Consider the following 23,332-nt stretch of genomic DNA (forward strand, 5'->3'; position numbering starts at 1 on the left):
AAAAGTACCTGTAGAAAAATAATAAAAATGTAATAGTAGTTTACATTCGATTTGTGCTAAAATAAATCTGTTATCATTTATGTGAGAAAAACCGCGTATTTGAGGCACGTGCTAACGCGCGAGAGATCTCTCTCTCTCTCTCCTACTATATTCATCTTGAGGGCAAAGATTGTCGGTAGAGAACTCTTGGTTATGGAATATCAGAGATTAGACCAGGATCGCTAGTGCCGCACAACTACTTCGGCTCGCGAAAGATAGACTGCCAACCTTCGCTAGTCGAAGAGGCTCTCAAATATAATATCTATTACGCTGAAGTCGCAATGCGCAGGGCCAGTGGCGTGCATAGGGTTTTTAACTAGGGTATGTACTATGTGAACACGATGTACAAAATAGGAAATCTTTCTCCAATCCAATGCAGGGTTCGTAATGCATTCTCAGGGTAGGCTGGATTCTTCTTGTATCTATGGTGTGCACGCCACTGGGCAGGGCATATAGTTCGAAGAGCCGATGGAAGTTAGGGTCCCAAGGTACTGGAATGGCAACCTAGTGCATTGTTAGGACCAACCGGCATTAAATAGACCGACGACGTCGACCAGGCTGCAGGCAACCGCTGGATGCTGGTGGCTCGAGATCAAGGTTTAGAAGACCAAGAGATCTATGTTTAGCAGTAGACGTTCATCGGCTTATAATGATAATTATGTATTATACATTTAATACATTTATAATATGATTTTTAAGAAATTAAATATCACGTGTCTCAAACGGTGAAGCAAAACATCTGAGAACTTTCTTAATTCTCTAGGTGTGTGAAGTCTGCCAATCCGCATTTGGCCAGCGTGACCATTGGCCTAACCTCTCATTCTGAGAGGAGACACGTGTTCAACAGTTAGCCGAATATGGGTTGCTAGTGATGAATAATAATATGCTTGTGTTATATGACTCATACAAAATGCATAATTTTATACTATGTACACTTTATTATTAATTGTTGGATAATATCTTGCAAAGGATTATTATGAAAACATTGGTGGTCTTGTTTCCCGTAATGAGTGCTCTTGGGACTATAATTTAACAACTAGAACCTTAGAATATTAACACGCACACATTACCTACTTCTAGGGTTTTTAACTAGATACTTTTTTAATGTACGTAGAAATTGTTCAAAATGGAAAATTAATTACCTGATATAGGTTCGTAATGGGTTCCCAGGATAGGAATATTTGCAGTGCATGCCACAAGTATGTATTCATATTAGTTATGCCTGACTTTCTATGTTCTACGATTAGTACATAGAACAAAGAGTCTGAAATATTTATTTATAGTTAGCCTATTAATTTTTGTTGGTTTATCAGTGATTTTATGTATGATTTATGCAACATATTTTTCATAATTATTTTTATTTGAACAACATTTAGTAGTTAATCATTTAGTTTGTACGTACCTAAATAATGTTGAATAGGTTAACTAAACCTTCGTTATGAATCATTTATGTTAATTCCTTCTACGTCTTACTATTGTCTTACTGCGTAGTGGCGTAAGCCGTTCGCCAAAAAGCACATATCGATGCAAATATGTCGTCGTTATCAACACATATTCGGCTCACTGCTGAGCTCAAGTCTCCTTTCAGAATGAGAGGGGTTAGGCCAATAGTCCACTACGCTGGCCCAATGCGGATTGGCAGACTTTACACACGCAGACAATTAAGACAAGACCGTTTGAGACACATGATATTTAATTTCTTAAAATGCACACAACTGAAAAGTTTTAGGTGCATGCCCCGAACCGAATTAGAACCCACACCCTCCGGAATCGGAGGCAGAGGTCATATCCACTGGGCTATCAAAACGAATAGGCAAATGATTAAGATTTTAGCTTCACAGCTTGTAAAGGCCGTAATTGAAATTTTGTTTTACCAAAACAGGTCTTACGAGTTAGTGCAATAAAATTTTAATTACATGTAATATTTCGTAATAATTTCGATTCGTCTTTGACCTCTTACGTCACCGGATAATGCACGACTAGAAGACCGTGAGCCACTATACACAACCATTTGTGTGCACTATCGACTTTTTGTTGCACATCATTCTAAACATTAAAAAAAACAAACATACAACCTAACGTAGAACCTCCTACTTTTTGGAAGTCGTTTAAAAAACCGGACAAGTGCGAGTAGAGGGTTCCGAACTATGTTAATCTATGATAGAGTTTTGAAAACTGACCTGAAATTGTACCTAATTATATAATTTTCAGGCTTATTTGTTTCGTTAAATATTTATCTAAATCCAGTAGTCTAGTATGGATTTAACAAAACTTGGCATAATTATGGTATAATTTCTTGAATAACTTGGAAACTATTTCGAAACTACTTCGAAATTACAAAAAAAAATGATTTTATAATCCTCTAATCAAGACCTTTCATTTGATGTGTCACATGAATGATTAAAATGATTTTTTCTTCTTCCCCCCAAAAGTGACCTTCATATTTAAAAATTTCAGAGTTTCATAATTTTCCAGAAATCTTCAAGTAAAAATCTGTTTTCTGTAAATTTTTAAATATTTTCGATACAGTAGTTTCGGAGAAAAAGGGCATGATCAACTGTCGTCTATCTGTTTAAATAATTTGATAACTTTGTAAAAGTTTTTTTTTTCAACTTTTAAACGAAGAGTTGTTACAAAGTTCTTGCGACTGAAGAGATGATTGCTCATGATTACCCTTTAGAAAATAACAAAAAATTATGTTTTAAATTTGGATAATTGAGGATCTGGACCTGGAAAACCCAAACCAAACCAAAGGTCTAAACAGAACTTTAGCTACCATATTTACTTAGGGCAGAAAATTGGGCTGATGAAATTTTAGCCTTCATAAAATTAGGTATGTATGGATATCGTTCTATTTCAAAAATCGTGATTTAACTAATGCAACTTTTTGTCAAGCGACATGTCGCTAGTGATATCAGGGACAAAGTTGAGACCTCGTAGTTTAGCATAGTTATTTCATGCATCGCTGAAAACCATGCAGGGATTATTTTGTAATATTTTTTTAATTATATAAATATATTTTATGTTTTTTGTGTGATATACCTATAATACTTATTATTATTCTTTTATTATTTATTTTAACATTTTGTTGATTATTTTAGTGTTACTATAGCTGTGAGCAAAAAAGAAATACGTTAAAAAATACAATAAGCGTTTGTGATTATTATTAATGTGATTGTACTGTCGATTCGATTCCCGACTATATTATAGTCGAACGTACTTACTTCTAACACATTCTTTACGATTTTGGAGGAGAAGGGAAAATATTGGTCATAATATTTTATTTTTTAATATTCATTAAAAAGGCCAACCATAAAAATAAATTTCTTCTAAACTATTAAATTAATAAGTATGTAAGGAAATATTACGTCACTTAAGCATTAGGCTATCACAAGCAAACACATATCATCTCTTAAGCCAGCCGCTAAGGGTTTAACAAAGACCCCCACATTAAGATCCTCGTATTATGAGACAAAAAGCAGTCAACGCTTATCTTAGCCGAACATTCACCCTCGTGTGAGGGGTAAGCCTTTAAATTTTTTTGCTACCCCTCTCGGGAGTTATTACTGACGAGGTACAGCTTTTAAGCCTTTTCTCTACCGGAATTGTGTGATATGTTTTTATATGCCTTTTAAATATGGAATGCTGTCCACCTATTCTAATATTATAAAGAGGTAAAGTTTGTGGGGTAAGTATTGTAGGGATATTTGAATCTTCAGAACCGATTTTGAAAATTTTTCTATCACTAGATAACCACGTTATTTGTGAATATTATAGGCTATATTTTATGGGTGGTGTTGGTAGGCGTGGGTTCAAATCCCACAACGGGAAAATATTTTTATGATAAGCAAGATTATGATTATTTATTTACAAAAAAACACTTTTTTGTTATTCGGGCATCACGCTGAAACTACTGAATGAATTCAAATGAAACTTGGCACGGTTTAAGATCATAATACGGAGAAGGTTATAGGATTTAACTGTGAAAATAAAATAAGAAGGGGGTGAAATAGGGGTTGAAAGTTTGTATGGAAAGTCCTTCATTTTCAGAGTTACAGTTTTAAAAATTTGTTCATATATCAAAAAAAATACGAAATATAATGGGATTCAAAAATTTTGAAAGTGAAATAGGATTGGAAAGTTTACATTGATTTCCACGCGGACGAAGTCGCAGGTGTCCGCTAGTACAATATATAATTCTGTACCTATTCCATACTGAAATTCATATTTGATATTTAACAATGTACTCCAGGTGTTAATTACATGTTATATAAGCCACAACTATTCAACACTCGCTTTATTAGTAAGTGTTCAATATAATATACGTGTTCGGATGTCAATTGTCACCGGCGTAATTATCTAACCGCACCAGTTTGGTGTATCACAGGAATTTATATTAATTTCATATTAATTGTCTTCGTGTAGCGTCTGATATTTGATTTATACTATGTAGTTATTGATAACGCCTTGTTAGTTCAGTGATAAGCGTATGTAACTCCGAATCAAGAGTTCCGGGATTTAGTATAGGATTTTATGTTCCGGTCTGGCGGTAGGTATAGACTATAGGCCGTTTTTTGTAACTCCGCCGGCAAAGACGTACCACCAACCGATTTAGCGTACGATGCTGAAACCTGAGTAAGGAGAAACTGTCAGATGTATGTGTAGAATAAATTCTAGTAAGCCCGCTCCTACCTTCAACTGCTCGTCACTTAACATCAGGGGAGATCGCGATAAAGGACTAACTTGTCACAGAATAAAAAAAAAATCTAAGTACCTTGACTACAATCTCTGATTGTAAGTGATGATGCATCTAAGATGAAAACTGGCTAACTTATTCAGAGTAGGATGAAAATCCACATCCCTTTCGGTTTCTACACGACATCGTACCAGAAAGCTAAATCGCTTGGCGGTACATCTTTATCAGTAGGATGGTAACTAGCCACGGCCGAAGCATTCCACCAGCCAAAACTAAATATAAATCAAAACACACTATTTGATGAAGGATATGTACTATTAATTCATCCATTAGAGGTTAATATACGAGCCATGACAGAGGTCTGCTAATAGCGGCCCGGGCTCCATCAATCACAGCGTCCGTACTGATTTATTGACTTACGTAGGTACCACTAATGTGTATCAGTGAATCTAATGTACAATAGAATACTAAACGCAATCAGTATATCATACTGACTTCTGTAAACACCATCTTGTAAGAAATAGAGTTACAGTGTACCGAAAGGAATGGGGTGTGTATTGTCATCCCAAGTATCCTTTAGTTAGCCCGCTTCCATCTTGAGTTGCATTATTACTTAGGTACCATCAGTTACGATTGTCTGATTGTTAAGGGCTAACTTTTAACAAATAAAAATAAAAAAAGCACATATACTAACGAGACAGTCAACGTGATCATCATCATCATCATTATCAGCCGATAGACGTCCACTGCTGGACATAGGCCTCTTGTATGGACTTCCAAACAAAACGGTCTCGAGCCGCCAGCATCCAGCGACTCCCTGCTACCCGCTTGATGTCTTCGGTCCATCTAGTGGGGGTCGACCAACACTGCGCTTTCCGGTGCGGGGTCGCCATTCCAGCACCTTGGGATCCCAACGCCCATTGGCACTTTAGCTTCGCGACTCGCTGAGCTATATCAGTGGCTTTAGTTCGTCTGCGGATCTCCTCATTTCTGATTCGATCACGCAGAGAAACCCCAAGCATAGCTCGCTCCATCGCTTCGTTAACGTGATATATATGTAGCATGGTGCTGATGACAGTTCGTTTCACTCTTGAAAGTTTGCCGCATTTTTACTGTAAGATAGAGGAGGTTATAAAGCAACATAAAGACTACTTTTAATCCCAAAAAAATACATGGTTTCCACGGGATTGTTCAAAAACATAATTTCACACGTACGGAATCGAGGCCTTCGAAATTTTAATATATTTTTTTTAAAGGCATGTTAAATATATAAGCAAGTGTAAAACTCCATTAATCTTGCAATTGTAAGAGAGAGCGTCGCGCACTTTCGACTGAGGTCTGTCATTAGCGGATTGAGCCTCATCAATCACTCCGCGCTGATTTATCGACACGTGGCTAATGCTATTGTACTGTCCAAAATATTGAACGAGAATGACTTTATGTAAAACTTTTGAAACTATTAAGTTGGTTATTAATTGAGACTTTGGACCTCTGGTCACGATAATTGGTACTTCAACACGCCGTATTAAAATCGCCTGTTTTTGAAAAGGCGCCTAGAATATTGGATAGAAGCAGGCGTTACTTTGCGGAAGTTCATCATGATTATATAATGATTTATTTATTTTGCTATCATCCGCGAAAAGTCGACGAACCCATGCGACAACGTCACCCAGGTCCGACAAAATACTCTCTACGTACGTTTCACCCCGAAACCGGAGCATCCTCAGGAGATGTTGACTCTACAACGTGCAATTGCAAAGTGTCGTTTTCGACCTTTGCTTCGTCTTCCATTCATTCCATTCCATTCCATTCCTAATAATACCTAAATAAAATATATTTTTTTTAATTCTTTACACATTACTTGACTACAATTTCACCTGTTGGTAAGTGATGATGCAATAGAATCGAGCTAACTTCTTAGGAGGAGGATGAAAATCCACACCCATTTGGGTTTCTACACGACATCGTACCGGAAAGCTAAATCTCTTGACGGTACGTCGTTTTTGGTAGGGCTAGTCACGCTCGAAGCCTCCCACTAACCAGAACTGGATCAAATAAGAAAATCTCAATGAGCCCAGCCGAGCATGGAACTCAGGACCTCCGTCAAAACATGACTTTACATGAGTTTATTAAATAAAGGCAGTATCTGTAACATATTATATCCAATACGTGTTCAGAATGTAGAAGACCTACGATGTGCCTATCATAATTCTATAGACTAATCGATTTACCGTTAATCGAATAAATATCGATAACATACCTATCTCGTTTAAGCGTATTGTCTTTAATCCCTTTGTTCGCTGGCCGAAGATAGTTCTACGAGAATTAATAGAACTCCAGCAAACGGCCGGCCCATATTGTAGTCTGATTTATCGGCTAAAGAACAATAATAAATCAAATAGGAATTGCCTTGGGAGTGTTTCTGGAGTGTTGAAGTTAGGATATGATAGTGTTATTGTATTTGAATAATAATAATTAGTTAAATTATATAATTTACTTAGTGCCGTGACAGATCAGTGGACGGTCTGCATACACCTCTTAACATTTCAGTATGTGCATTTTAAGAAATTAAATATCACGTGTCTCAAACAGTGAAGGAAAAACGTCGTGAGGAAACCTGCATACCTGAAAATTTTCTTTTTATAATTAATTACGTGTGTGAAGTAAACCGCATTGGGACAGTATAGTGGACTATTAGCCTAAGTTCCCCTCTTACTGAGAGGAGACTCATACTCAACAGTGAGACAAATATGGGTTGCTAATGAATGTATAATTTACTTGGAAGGGTATAGTTGAGCCAACTTACTGGTTTCTACACATCTTTGTACCGGAACTCTAAATCACATTTGCAGATTGTTTTTCCTCATTAACTATCCACGACTGAAGGCTACTTACATAAAATCTTATATCATTATATGTGTCAATTGCGAAATCTTTGCTTTTCGAGATTTTTTAAATATTTTTTTAAAATTTTGAATTACAACGATACACTTACTTGTCTATTGACTTCTCTGTCTACGATCTATCACACTAATATTGTAAAGGGCGAAAGTTCGTGTGTATTTGTGTGCGTGTGTGTGTAAGTGTGTATTTTGTTCCTCTTTTGCGTTGCGGCTACTGAAGCGATTTGGCTGAAATTTGAAATGGAAATAGATTTTACTCTGAATTAGCATATAGGTTACTTTTGGTTCCTGCAGGATTTGTGGAATACTGAATTCCACGCGTACGAAGTTGCGAGCGTCCGCTAGTATTAGCAAAAAAAAAACCATGCTATGTTTATATTTTGTTTCACACAGCATAGGCACTCAGGTACCTACGCCTTTGTAAACCTGAACTTCACACTTGACGGAGTTCAAGCATACCGCTATTCCAAGGTGAACTTGTGAAACGAATTCTTCGTGCCTACTTGAAATTTAACTGCCTTGTTGGTGTAGAAATAGCCCTGTGAGGCTTACAGACCATAAGATCCTGGTTTTTAGTCCTGTAACTATAAAATATTTCGTTTTCCTAATTTTTTTTCATCATTCATCATCAAATAATACTGAGCCTAGTGGGAGTTTTTATACTGTGCCGATCGCGTAAACGTAAACGCGAATTTCTAAGGAATTGAAACTGCGCCATCTAGTGCAGCACTATTGCATAACTGTTTCAATTCCTTAGAAATTCACGTTTACGTTTACGCGATCGTCACAGTATCAAAACATTGAAAACTCCCACTAGGCACTCAGATAGCATAATAATAATATCTCACGCTCTTCATATGCGGGTTAGCTTGAATTTTAACCCCTAGATTATCAACAGATGCCAATGATAATAATCAAGACTGACTGCTTTACGTGCTCTCCAAGGCACGGGTACAAGGCACTGCCTTGTAACCCGACTATACTCATGGCAGCTAAAATAAACCCTTCAATATTTTCTATTTTGTTTTCTGGTAGCTAAATCAAGTATTTATTTTGTTTTTTTATGTCGTTACTTTCCAATATTTTACTACATGTCCTGCAGTATACGAAAAAGAGCAAATAATATTATAGTAGTTTTTTATTAGACCTAACCAGTTAAGATAGTAGTGGGGCCCGTTTTTTTTGCACCAGGGCCCTTGGTTACCTAGTTACGTCACTGATCATCCATTCCCTTTTCATACATGTCCTCTTTTATATACTGCAACAATATCTTCTTTGGCCTTACTGTCCTCTTGTTCCACTTGCAATTGCAACTTCTTATAATAGGACAAGCATGCATAATTATTAAAACAAATCGCTTTACCCAGATAAATCTATTCCAATTTAAATGCCAGTAGCTTCAGCAGAGAATAATAGGATCATAGACATTAAACTGTAAACGTGAGTCCCTATTGATATCTTCGCCTAAAGACGAATCGATTATAGTGTAGGTCAACTTAATAGACACGTGTTGCGAGCTGGCGATATCCACGTTGATCTGAGCTTATGCTAAGCCGTGATGATGGGCTTTGTGCTAAGACGGTTGGAGTACAATATGTGTGTACAAACCGATACGTTTGGCTGTACTGAGGAGTGTGGGTATAATGTAACTCCTTCGTTGGTCCTCTGATATCTGTATAGTATATAGTGTATTATATTTACATACATATATTCTAGACTGGCGGACGCCCGCGACTTCGTCCGTTAGAAAATCAATGTATCAATGTAAACTTTCAAGCCCTATTTCCCCACTTCAGAGCTTGAATTTAAAAAAAATTTGAATCCCATTATATTTGGTATTTTTCTTATAATTTATGAACAAATTTTTAAAACTGTAACTCTAAAAATTTAAAAAAGAACTTTCCATACAAACTTTCTTATTTTATTTTCGCAATAAAAAGTATCTTATAACCTTCTCCGTATTGTGGTCTTAAACCGTGCCAAGTTTCATTTGAATTTATTCAGTACTTTCAGTGTGATGCCCGAATAACAAAAAAAAATACGGACAGACAGAAAAAAAAACAAAAATATTTTTTTTAGCTTCAGTATCGATTATATAATGCCCCTAACAAAAATTTTCAAAATATCTTTAATGTACAGAACTGGACCTGCTGCAGTTTTATTATTAGTAAGTATAGATATAGATTCTCTTCTAGAACCTACGTTTTAAACCATCGGGTTTACATGTTTATGCTAAATACTATACTTAGTTAACTAAAGGAAGAAAGGAAGAATTTTAAGGAAAGGATATTACAAAATAAAATATAATTCATACTTTTAATTTTTAATGATTTTTTTAATTTAAAATATTAAGATTTTATGAAAAACCTTGATCTTACAAAAAGGTACTACAAAAACCGTAAAAATTGACGGTAAGGACCCGCCATTTTCGTCTCTTTATTTCGCACTCCAAACACGTTCCATAGTTCTTTCTGAACAGAATTGCTTCCAGTAATCGCTTCTACGAATTGAATTTAAACCTTTTTTCAACGATATACGTCACAATTTGGCCCAAGCTTTATACCGCTGTGATTCTGATATGGTACGACATCTCAGCAAGATAATTAGTTAATCTATACCCATCAAAGTCATGCCAAAAGTACTGAAACTATCAATTCGGCCATTAGTTTTAGCATACTAATAAAGGATTTTCGGAAATTGGGGGAACCTTGTATAGCGGATATTAGAAGAGTTTTCTATACGGAAGATATTGCAGTTAGTCTTTTTAGCAGACACAGAAGTGATAACAAAAATAAGAAAACTGATGTCAAACAAAGGTTATGATTCACAACAATTGTCAGGACAACTTAATTAACAAATCAAACTGTAACCAAAATAAGACCCTAGAATGGCAGAGACCTTGAGTGAAGTCACGCACTTGTGAACTTTGTGTGTAGGTTTAAAGGATCCTTTGACTGTTTTCCACTCAAGTCACTCTCCCCGCCTATCCCAAGTAACCCATAAAGAATTACACAACAAGAGATGTGGACGACTCGAACGCCACGAGCACACTGAAGTCCTCCGTACCGCAAGTCGTTGCAACGCAGCGATAACAATCTTTACTTGTTGAAGAAAATTATTTTAATTTTGTTAACGTCGCGTGATGAAAATCTCTTTTATTAACGAATTTCGTCCGATTGGGAAATGATTAGTGTGACCGTGGCTTTATTTAGCTTGGTATGGAAGGCGCGATGTCGCCAGTACCTTCGTAGGGTGCGTTGCGGCGTAGACTTTTACATCAATTTTCGTATTACCAATGGATTAAAACCGAGGGTCGGCGTAGAAAAGTTTCGATTGGACTGGGACGGGTGTCGTGAATCAACGTTATAAAATTTGTATTCAGGTGGGCTGGCTACTTTACTTTCACCCTGGATAGAATTCTATCGATTTGGAGGAATATTTGATGTCGCTCCAACACGTTCGAGGTTTATATAAACACGGGGGACTTTCTTGAATTAAAACGGAAGGCAATTGTGAGGTTATTTGACTTTTCCACCATGATATTATTGCAATTTGTGTGATACATACCTACTGTACTTACTAAAACATACTAAATTATCACTAAAAATAAACATTCTCATGCGTTTTAACATGACAACAGAATACACAATAATAGTACTTACGACGATACTTAGGGCTTGGTAGCCATATGGCACGTCGATTCTCATTCTACAATCGTAAACGCTTCGAAATTTAAAAAGTGTAAGGCAGTGACATTTGTTATCGACATATCTGAGGGCCTAGTGGCAGTTGATACTGTTACTATCGCGTCAAAGTAAACGCGAATTTCTAAGAATTAGAAACGGCGCCACCTAGTGGCACTACTGCACAACTGTTTAAATTCCTTATAAATTCGCATTTACGTTAACGCGATAGTAACAGTATGAAAATATTGAAAACTCCCACTTCAACATCAAGTTTTCGATCGCATCTGTCATTCCCATACACTTTTCTAGTATTAGAAGCGATAGTGTTTGTGGAAAGAGGATCGACGTATTACATGGCTACCAAAGCCAAGATCTTTTTCAATATTTCAAGCTTGTGAGGTTGAAGGTGTAATCAATTAAACCATTTTTAAAAATCCTTTAACCAATAGAAAACTACATCTTTACCGAGTAACAGGCTATATTTTGTCCTTGTATTCCCTCAGAAACGGAGACTAAGAGGGTGAAATCGCGGAACTTCTGCTAGTATTAAAAATCGAGTATGATTTAGAACGGCTAACCATTTGATTTCATGCAGTAACCACATGCAGTAAAAACTTAAAGTTCTTCAAAATTCCTAGAGGAAAATTCGCAGACTCTACTACTACTAGACTTCTATCTAGCCGTGCAAGGCCGGGGCGAATCACTAGTAAATAACAACTAAAATTGCAGCTAAAAAATTAATCTCTATCGGGCAGTGGGATTGAGTAAGAAGTGGGTCATCTTGACTCTTATCACCATGAGATATCAAAATAAATAAAAGTGATCTAATTTCTGAAGTAAGCGATAAAAATACGCAACATCTCTGTTATGTGGACACCAAATATTTGCACAGATGATCAAAGATTTATAAAGTGACATTACTAGTTGGCATGCTTTGTAAAATAACAATATTATGACTCATACTCGTATTAAGAAATTGTCATCTATACTAATAACATAAAAAGATAGGTAAAGTTTGTTATGATGTTAAATACTATTAGATGTGTTACTACGTTTGATTTTGAATGAATGAATCATGAATGAATCTTCCACATCTCAATGTTAGTTGTGGTCAACAATGAACGTTATTTAAACAAATAATACCTAAATGTCGTCTATAATGTCGAGTTGTGTGTCCAGGAAGTGTTAAAACTATATATACATAAATAAATAATGGAGTTAATGAGAAAAATTGTGCATGTGTGCGCTCAGTAGCTAATTATTCGGATCAATTTTTACGGAGATTTTGTAGGGACGTAACCGATCTATAGTATAAAGCTATCGTTGTATTGTAGGGTAATCTCTGGAACTACTAAACCGATTTTGAAAATTCTTATATCACTTCAAAGCTACGTTATTTGTCGGTATTATAGGCTATATTTTATCCCCGTAGTTTCAGGGAAACAAGAACTACACGCGTGAAACCGCGGGGCGTCGAATAGTTTTATATAGGATCAAATATTAGTGTCATTGGTAGTACCTATTAGCTCATTACTTCCAAAAGTTTATTTTTCTTTTATTAACCGACTTCCAAAAAGGAGGAGGTTCTACGTACGGCTGTATGTATGTTTTTTTTTTTTTTTTTTTTTTATGTATGTCCAGCGATAATTCCGTCAATTATGGACCGATTTTGAAAATTCTTTTTTTGTTTTGTAGGGTTTACTTCCAGGGTGGTCCAATTTTTTTCATGTCAGGATCTGATGATGGCATCCTGGAGAAATTGAGAGGAACTTTCGAAAGTTGTAGAGACGGCTAGTACGTTTGTTAGTGTTTCCATAAGGTATTTTAAACCACTACAACTTTATGAAGGTTTGGAGTTGGTCTGATGATGGAGCCGAAACACAGACGATGGAACTCGTCAAGGATTTACAGCAGTCACCTTTTGTTTGGGCTTGATTAATTTGTATTGATGAGTACTTTCCACCTATATGGGTTGTGACTGTATTAAGGGTCTGGTGATGAAGACGAGGGACAGTGAAGAGAACTCCTCGACGGTTCACAGTAGCTACCTTGTGTTTGGACTTGATAAATTTGTATTGATGAGAACTTACCACCTAGATGGATTGTGACTATATTAAGGGTCTGATGATGAAGACGAGGGACAGTGAAGAGTACTCCTTGACGGTTCACAGTAGCTACCTTGTGTTTGGACTTGATAAATTTGTATTGATGAGAACTTTCCACCTAGAAGGATTGTGACTGTATTAAGGGTCTGGTGATGAAGACGAGGGACAGTGAAGAGAACTCCTCGACGGTTCACAGTAGCTACCTTGTGTTTGGACTTGATAAATTTGTATTGATGAGAACTTTCCGCCTAGATGGATTGTGACTGTATTAAGGGTCTGATGATGAAGACGAGGGACAGTGAAGAGAACTCCTCGACGGTTCACAGTAGCTACCTTGTGTTTGGACTTGATAAATTTGTACTGATGAGAACTTTCCACCTAGATGGATTGCGACTGTATTAAGGGTCTGGTGATGAAGAATTGATAAGAACTTTCCACTTAGATAGGTTGTGACTGTACACACGCAGTGGGTATGCTAACACTAAAAATAAAAAAATAAAAATTTTAATAAAAAAAATTCAACCGACTTCCAACACAAAAAATTTCTTTAACTAAAAAGCAAAAAATAACATCCTACCTATGTGCTACCTTCTGATCAGTTTGAAGGCGGTGCCAAGCCAGTGTCGTGTTTTAATTAAAGCTGTTTCTGGAATAACCACAGAAATTTTGTAGTTTAAACGTATTTAATTAAAACATCACTGGCTTGGCACCGCCTTCAAACTGATCAGAAGGTAGCACATAGGTAGGATGTTATTTTTTGCTTTTTAGTTAAAGAAATTTTTTGTGTTGGAAGTCGGTTGAATTTTTTTTATTAAAATTTTTTCAATGACAAGTTGACTGCGATCTGATACATCTTCATCGACATCTTCAGTTCATCTAGTAGGTGTTGTTCAAACTGCGCTTTCTAATGCGGAGATGCTATTCCGATAGTTTAGGAGCCCAACGCCATCGAACTCCCCGCCCGTTATCACTTTAGCTTTACGACTCGTTAAGCTGTGTCGGTATAGGTTATTTTATTGATCTTCTTATTTCTGATTCGATCACGTAATGATACCAATACTTACTGATAGTTTCCTCTATTGCCCCCTAAGTGACTTGTCTCGCTGTAGGTTACTTTATGAATCTCCACATTTATGATTTGATCACGTAAAAATAATCCAAGTGCTTAAGCAAAAGTACTCAGAGACTTTGAGCTTCCTTGTGTGACCCATAGCCATGTCTTACATGATGAAGATTAAGGCTTTATGTTAATAGGAAAATCCTCGATTTTATAGTAAACTAGGCTTAAATGTAACACACTTATCTTGCATACCTACTACCATTAAATTATGTCTATGTGAGTAAGATAAGTCGCTAATCTTGAACTTATAATTTTAGCGATCTTGGTATGTTTACCTATTTACTCCGTGAGCCAGTAATTCAAGCTTATGGAATGATGTCATCTAATCTAGTTCCAGCCTTAAATAGTGGCGCATTTTTATTTTAAACTAGCTGATGCTGCGCGGTTTCATCCACGTGGTTCCCGTTCCCGAAAGAATACGGGGATAATATATAGCCTTCCTCGAAAAATGGGCTATCTAACACTGAAAGAATTTTTTTAGGACCTGTAGTTCCTGAGATTAGTGCGTTCAATCAAACAAACAAACTCTTCAGCTTTAAAATATTAGATTCATGTCAAGTTCTATCATGTAACTTCTTTCTTCTTCTTTATCAGCCTAATTTAACGGCCCACTACAGGGCCTATAGCCATGTGGCATATCGATTCTCTTTCTACAAATGCTAACGCTTCGAAAACTAACAAATTGTATGGGAATGACAGATCTGATCTACAACTTGATCACGTGACCTGTCGATAGCAAATGTCATTCTCATACATTTTTTTTAATTTTCGTTAGCGTTTGTAGAAAGAGAATTGTCGTACCACTTGACCACAGGCCCAGGCCTCTTTCCTTTATAGAAGAGTGGATATGGACATAAGATCACACTGCTTAATGCGGGTTGGCTATCAGTGAATAACAGGGATAAAATAAAAGCTGTATTGCTCGCTTATGACGTAGTTTTCCATTGGTGAAATAATTTTTAAAATCGGTTTAGTGGTCTATCACCAATATTCGGCTCACTGCTGCGGTCGAGTCTCCTCTCAGAATGAGAGGGGTTAGGCCAATAGTCCAGCACGCTGGCCCAATGCGGATTGGCAAACTTCACACACGCAGTCTTTTCCTTCATAGTTTGAGACACGTAATATTTAATTTCGTAAACTGCACACAACTGAAAAGTTTGAGGTGCATGCCTGGACCGGATTCGAACACACACCCTCCAGAATCGAAGACGTCATATCTACTGGGCTATCACGGCTCTAAGTGTGAAAGCCTTACAAACAAACACACATTCGCATTTTATTGGGTAAGATTACATAAATATTCTCAATTATCTACAGCCAAAGCATCAATAACGCCATACTAAACACTGGCCTCCAAGTCTAACCTTGCGTTAATATTCGTTCCAAGCAGCGTAAAGACCCTTTCTTGAGGTTTTGATATAACAGTGACGGTCAGTGAGCATCACAATTATAATTATCCCGTGTTTTTATTTTACCTGCTCATTTCCATAACCGAATGCAGGCACTGTACCGTGGCGATGCGCTAGTGATGTGCGGGGGTTGATGTACTTCCGGTGGTTTTTATCGCGAAAAAATAGACGATATTTTTTATAGTAATAATTGATAGTTAGTACTATGGCCCGCCTAATTGTTAGTGGAAATTCGTCACCTTTTTTATTTTTTACAAGTCACCCCTTGAATAGGTACAATCTCACCTGATGGTAAGTTATTATGCAATCTAAGATGGAAGCGGGCTAACTTGTTATGAGGAGGATCCACACCTCTTTCGGTTTCTACACGACATCGTACCGGAACGCTAAATCACTTGGCGGTACATCTTTGTCGGTAGGGTGGTAACTAGCCGCGGCCAAAGCCTTCCACCAGCTAGACCTGGACCAATTAAGAAAACCTCAATCGGCCCAGCTGGGGATTGAACCCAGGACCTCCGTCATGTAAATCCACAGCGCTACCTCTGCGCCTCGGAGGCTGTCAAACACCGAGAGTACCTATAAACAAAGCAACACTTTGCAGAGCATGCAAGGAAAACGTCTTACAAAGTGCCTCATAAATTTTATGTCCATCAACCTGAAAAGAAACTGGGTGACCGTCTCTGTTGCAATATAAGGAACTCAAATAAGTGTAGTATGAAGAATGAATATAAATATGGAAGATGTTCTAGTAAAATTAATTCACTATACAATATTTTTAAGTCCATTGGAAAGTACGTCAACAAACTGAACCATGCTTAAATGGTACAAGCAATTAACATACTAATTCCTTTTATCGTAACCAGCTCCGATAAGTCAAGTAATTAAAATGCTGCCTTCAGGTAAACAGTGAGAAACATCGATGTCACGCGCATGACACATCCCTACAGTTAACACCATCTTCAGTCTTACGTGCAACGCGCGTGCGCGCGATCGTGTTCGTTTATTTTGAAAAGATTTACGCGCGAACGAAAATTAAACTTATATGGCAGTGGTGACCCGGCCGTTTGGTGTTGTACCCAGTGCGAGAGTCGATAGTCGGCAGGCGAGAACTCCCAGCCATGGCAGGGTAATATTTAGGTTCTTTTTATGTCCGCGTTAATTGTACACAACAAGGTCAATACGAGAAGTATCATATTGTAGGAAATATAAGATCTTTCATTACCATCTCGGGTTTAATGTTTTACCGTATTGTTTGAAATATCTAAGGAAAATCTATTATTTTTTTTAATTAACACATTCCGTTTGTTACGTCGCCGTTTAATTGTTTAGATGTTTTTGAATAGGTACCTACACGTTTTGTTTATGTTTAGAGAAAAACGCATACAGTATTGTTCTGTTATGTAACAAGAAACAATGGCCCGTAACCTTAGTTTGTAACACTACGTAATTAAGCAGTCCTTACTTACAACAATACAGTAAAACCTAACATACTTACATTAAAATATTTTAACAAAATAAATATAATTTTATAAGGAAACTATTTACTTTTTTTTAAACTTGAAGTATACTAAAATCTTTCAGAAAATCGCGGCCATTTACAAACCTTGGTGCACAGAATCTGTTTAGCCCCCGACGCAAAAAGAAGGGTGTTATAAGTTTGACGTGTAAGTCTGCCAGTGGCACCATAGCTCTCAAATGATGAAGTATTTCATTTTAGATTTTTTTGTATTAAAGGTGACTTATGTGCGAGTGTTCTTAGACATGTTTGATGAAAATAAGTTGAGCCGTTTTAAAATTGATGTGAAAGTGGCGAAGAATAACCGAATGTCTGCAAATATACTAGAGTGGGTCTCAAATGAAAGCGCACTGAAAGAGAATATTGTTGACTTGATCAACAGTGTAATTAATTTTTCAAAACCAAAATTTTTTTAAATTTTTACGTCAGTTAAATAGGATTTAAGTGCCAGTAAATACCACACTTCTCTTGCCTAACGTCGTTAGTGATTAGTAATAGTAAAAAATGTGTAGGTATTTTTCATATCAAACATTTTTGTAATAAAGTACGAGTGTCTCGAGTTATTTGTAAATGACACGTTCTACTACGTGATTAAGATTTCATGTCTATTAAATGTTTTTCTTGCGATTGATTGAAATACGAGTTGATCTTTGAGATGCTTCATTATCATCACAGTCGATGGATCTATCCAATGTCCACTGTTGGACATTGGATTCCAAACATTATGATCTCGACCAGTAAGAAGGTAGATAGATAGAGATAGATAGGTTACATAAACTACATTCGATGTTTACAACTGGCACACAAAAATTATATTAGCGACGTTGTCAACGGCGCGATGACAGTGCGGTGACTGAGCTCAGGTTTGCTAATTAGCATAGTTTTAACGTGTCACTTGCGGTCCGCGTATAACCTATCTACCTCTTTTTTCTTCTTTCACCTAGTAGGGAGTCGACCAACACTGCATTTTTTGGTACAGCGTCGCCATTCTGACATCAGCTCTTCTAACTAGCTTGCGAGTTGCTAAACTGAAATGGCAATGGAATCAAGTATTAAACTTCATACTTACCTATCGTAGGGTAGGGAGGGGCTAGTTGAGCAAGTTTTACTTGCTTACTTAGGGTTGAGCATGGTGACTAAGTTTCACTTTTTGTAAAATGACGAAGATTTAACCATGCAGGCCATACCTTATCAGCCGATTGACACCTTGTCCACTGCTGGACATAGGCTTCTTGCATGGACCTCCAAGCACAATGGTCTCGAGCCGCCAACATCCAGCGGCTCCCTGCAACCCGCTTGATAATTATCCTCGGTCCACCTAGTAGTGCGTCGGCCAATAATGCTCTTTCCGGTGCGGGGTCGCCATTCCAGCACCTTGGGACCCAAACGTTCATCGGCTCTTCGAACTATGTGGTCTGCCCATTGCCACTTCAGCTTTGCGACTCGCTGAGCTATGTCAGTGATTTTGGTTCGTCTGCGGATCTCCTCATTCCTGATTCGATCACGCATAGCTCGCTCCATCGCCCGCTGAGTGCAGGCTCTTAGAACATGAGAATAGATGTCGTATGAGTCAGTGGTGTACACAAAGTTTTTAACTAGAGTATGTATTATACGTAGTAACTGTACAAAATAGAATATGTTTTCTCCGATACAGATTCGTATTAAGACCTTAGGGTAGTCAGGGCATATTTGTAACTAAGAAGTACGAGTACAAATGTAATAAATAACTAGGTTGTGCTATAAAAATTATAGACTATTAATTTTGATGATAGACAGACGTCATTGTATTGCATGTCAAATAGAAAACGAAAATGAACCCGTTACAGATTGATTGAAAGCAAAATACTGTAGCACGCGATAAGTCTTATTTAACTGCTCACTCGCTTGTGATACCTACCACTTTTTTAAATAGATTTTGTTATTAATTAATAATTCATTTGTTTTGCTATTCTCCGCGAAGATCTAAGACGCAATCGAGATTTAATGAAAAATTATGCTTATATTACCGGAAAACCACAAATCAAATGAATAGGACGATGATTGTATCATGTAAATTCTATAAAGTTAAATTGGAAAGTAAAAAGTAATATTACACGTAGATAACTGAAATATCATCTTATATTAATTGACTAAACTGTGGTAGATTAGTTTCTAATGCAGGTGTATCTAAACCTTACGGTAGAGGACTAGATCCATCGATATAAATTGTTAGATGGGCCTCTCCGTAATAGAGAACGCCCAATTTTATGTCATTACCCAAAGACGTGCACGCACATCTTATCTTAGTACGAAGGAAGCGCATGCTGTGAGTGGACGGTGACTTAAAAAAGTATTTACTGTATTTTCTTATTTTAAACCCTCAATTTCATTGTGTTCATTTTGCAAACCCCCTTCGTGTTAATTTTGGAAGTGTAAAAATACAAACCACAACATAAATAAAGAAAAATGTGTTACGAGTGATGTGCGAAACCAATGACAATGCCGTGACGGTTTGAGGCTCATCTAACGATCTACGATCGATGACAAGATCAAATTAAGTGTCCTAAATTGACCTGAGTTTGGCGATATCTGGTGGAGTTGGTAGTACCAGTACATCTGTTGTGTGCATTGCTGTACAACTGAAGTACTGGGGAGTTCTATTCCCATGTAGGTTCTAAGTAATGCAGGACAGTGCATTGTGGGACGCATTCCTTGCGAAGTCTTTCTGAAAAAAGCAATGGTTTTTCACTTAACATCAGATGAGCCATCTTATTCCAATTACATCTCTAATAATATGTATGTTTGCTGATAAATCATTGTTCTACATTAAAGGGATTCGTGTTCTAAATTGCGTGTTTATGAAAGAATTCTCCGTTTCACCCACGATGTGTCTGTTACGCTCCAATCCCCCCCATTAGAAGAGGTCTGATGTGCTATGGTGAAATTAAAGTAAGGCTGGTTTTATTGTTTATTCTTTTTTATGTACGTATAAATAAAATAAAGTCGGGTTAGTTACACGATTTATATACAAATACAGCAGTAGGTATAGCCGCTTTAGCTATGTTACATATCGATTCTCTTTCTACAGTTGCTAACGCTTCGAAAATAAAAACATGATATTGTATGGAAATTATATATCAAATTGATAAGAACACTTATATACGATTACATACAGTATAGCCGCTCTAGCTATGTTACATGTCGATTCTCGTTCTACAATTTGCTAACGCTTTAAAAATAAAAAATATGTATGGAAATGAAAATATTTAATTTCCTAAACGTTTGTCAAAAAGAGAATCTATAAGTAACATGGCTAGAGAAGAAGAATTTCTAAACAGATTTACGTGAAAACTGGTGTTGGCTACTTTTTATTTGAAATGGGAAGAGATTTGTAGAACAGTGTAACTAGAGGATAATTTCTAAATTATGGAAAATCTGTCCCATAATGTCTCTTTTGCTTTGGCTCTGGCCACGACCGTATGCACTTAAAGGTCGTCATAGCATAGATTAATAACTGTTACCTAATTAAAGAATAATGAACCTTATAGGGATTTTATAATTTATATCTAATAAACGCTTTCTTTAATAATAATAAAAAAAACTAATTAAAAACAGATTTTAAAATCTTGTACATAACAATAAAACATTCTTTCCTCATAATACAATTATAAAATTATAAAGGTAAAAAATATTTATAAGTAGTCGTGCTCCAGTTCGTTATAATAAAAGGCTTCATTTCTTACAATACCAGTAATGTTGTTTTTATTTATTTTGTAGCTATAGGTCGAGCGGATTAATTTGTCACCTGGCTTGAATGATGTTTTGTACTGTGTTTGTTTGGTTATGTTTGGTAGCCAGGTGTCAAGTTATTGCGCACGAATTAGGATATTAAACTTTAATGTAAACTAGCTGGTGATCACGACTTCATCTGCGTGAATTACTATTTTTTTCTCAAGCGAGAACGCCGTGAAAAGTAGGCACTATGTGCAGATGTACAGATTAAAACCTATATCTTTGACGAAAGTATGACAAACATTCACATTTAGACGCAATGTTTAGCCTTTTAACTTCACTATCTATTTCTTGCAGTTTCCCCCGCGTGTATTAGTCTTCTTTTGTCACTCGACAATAGTTCATATTTATTTATTTATTCATTAAGTTTGCTAGCGACTTTTACATAATTTTACACATACAAAAAACAACTTATTAACTAACATGCTTAGAGTATGCAAAATCGTATTAAAGCAAACATTGCTTGCAAAACCACTTTCAACAAATAAGCTTAAAAAACAATATACTTATATTTTACAACTTAAATCTAAAATAATGTAAAGCAAAAAAAAATGTAATATGTAATATGTATTTGTGTAACATTAGGTAGGTATATATATTTATGAATATATACAATTTTTTAATGTTACTAATCATACACAACTCGACAATACAAAAAGTTAAATAGTAAACAATATCAAAATATGTTGGCATTTCTTTTTCGGTTCTTTATTTCATGGTCGAAGAAAACATATTGTATGCCACTGCACATAATTAGCCATTGTTATACTTGTGTTGTTGGCACTCATTACATAAACAATAGCTCATATGTAGAACGAGCGGACGATTTCAGTTTTTCACAAAATCCCAAGTCCACCTAAATCGCTTCAGTAGTAGCGGCGTAACAAACATCCAAACAAACGTATAACTTTCGCGTTTATAATATTAGTAGGACTATTCCAGACCCTGACTTATCTTAATTTTTCTAGTATTGTGTGTACAGCTTTATAATGACCTATTTATATCCAAACCATACTCGATAATAATTATTAATGAAACCCGCTGACAATAATAAAACAAAATTGAAATTATTACGAATAAGAACATGAAAGCAAATACTCCAGAACTCGAAATCGTTCAATAAGAATATTAATTAAGAGACTATTGTGTAAAGACAACTTTATAACGAAAGTTTATTAAGTCTAATGAAGCTGAAGAGGATTCAAAACTGAAGGCTCAAGATATTATTTTACATTAATGCTTGTTTTAGAAATAGGGGTCACACTTTTCTTATAGCGTTCAAGATTGTCGATTGTTTTTTTTAATTAGTATTCATGTAGATTCACCAACATCATCATTGACAACCCATGTCCGGCTCACTGTTGAGCACGAATCTCTTCTCAGAATGTGAGAGCTAATAGTCCACCATGCTGGCCCAATGCGGATTGGCAGACTTCACACAGAAATAAGAAAATTCTCAGGTATGCAGGTTTCCTCACGATGTTTTCCTTCACCGTTTGAGACACATGAAATTTAATTTCTTAAAATGCACTTAACTGTGGGTGTTACATGACCCGGAGCGGACTCGAACCTGCGCCCTCAGAATCGAATGCAGAGTCCTATCCACTGAGCTATCACGGCTCTGTTTATATTATTTCTTCTAGATTGGTCCCATAGAATTACCACAATACTCGGTCGGCTTTTCTTCCCTTATTACGGAAAACCTTGACCTCGGTCATCGAGAAATATAATTTTCCATAGAACTGAGAGCTTTCTCGACAAAATAAATCAGTTAGACGCCTAGATATCTTCATCATAAAATAATTTAATTCACTTAAACGTACCTGATTATGACATCCACTATTAGTTCTTGATCACGTTTATTATTCGTGCATTATGAATGCAAAGTGTTAACAATCCAAGCAAACCCTAGGGGGTTTTATCAAGGTTACGTCAACTAATAATGCTATTCGATGAGAGGCAATACGATCTAGTTTAACTTGGAATAAACTTAGGATTGGAGTAACGTAAACTGGGTCTGAATAATGAAGCGATTGCTAGTTCATAGTTTATTTAGTGAAGTAGTGCGTTTAATTTACTGAAAGAAT

At 36.4% G+C, this 23,332-nt stretch overlaps 1 protein-coding gene across 3 annotated transcripts in view; it reads left to right on the forward strand.

Moving 5' to 3' along the window:
* Positions 1-23,332, forward strand: part of LOC112058472 (sodium-dependent nutrient amino acid transporter 1) — a 64,073-nt gene that overhangs the window by 13,278 nt on the left and 27,463 nt on the right. Inside the window, exon 1 of one of the 3 annotated variants that reach the window (XM_024099325.2) lies at positions 16,916-17,084. The exons of 1 other annotated variant lie outside the window; for it this stretch is intronic. In XM_024099325.2, the coding sequence (XP_023955093.1) occupies positions 17,001-17,084 (84 nt within the window). In that variant the 5' untranslated portion in view covers positions 16,916-17,000. Of the gene's footprint in view, positions 1-16,915; positions 17,085-23,332 lie in introns of those variants that run through there. One more of the 3 variants, XM_052883366.1, reaches the window with a different exon arrangement.

Source organism: Bicyclus anynana, chromosome 9, assembly GCF_947172395.1.
Source record: "Bicyclus anynana chromosome 9, ilBicAnyn1.1, whole genome shotgun sequence".
Lineage (NCBI taxonomy): Eukaryota > Metazoa > Arthropoda > Insecta > Lepidoptera > Nymphalidae > Bicyclus > Bicyclus anynana.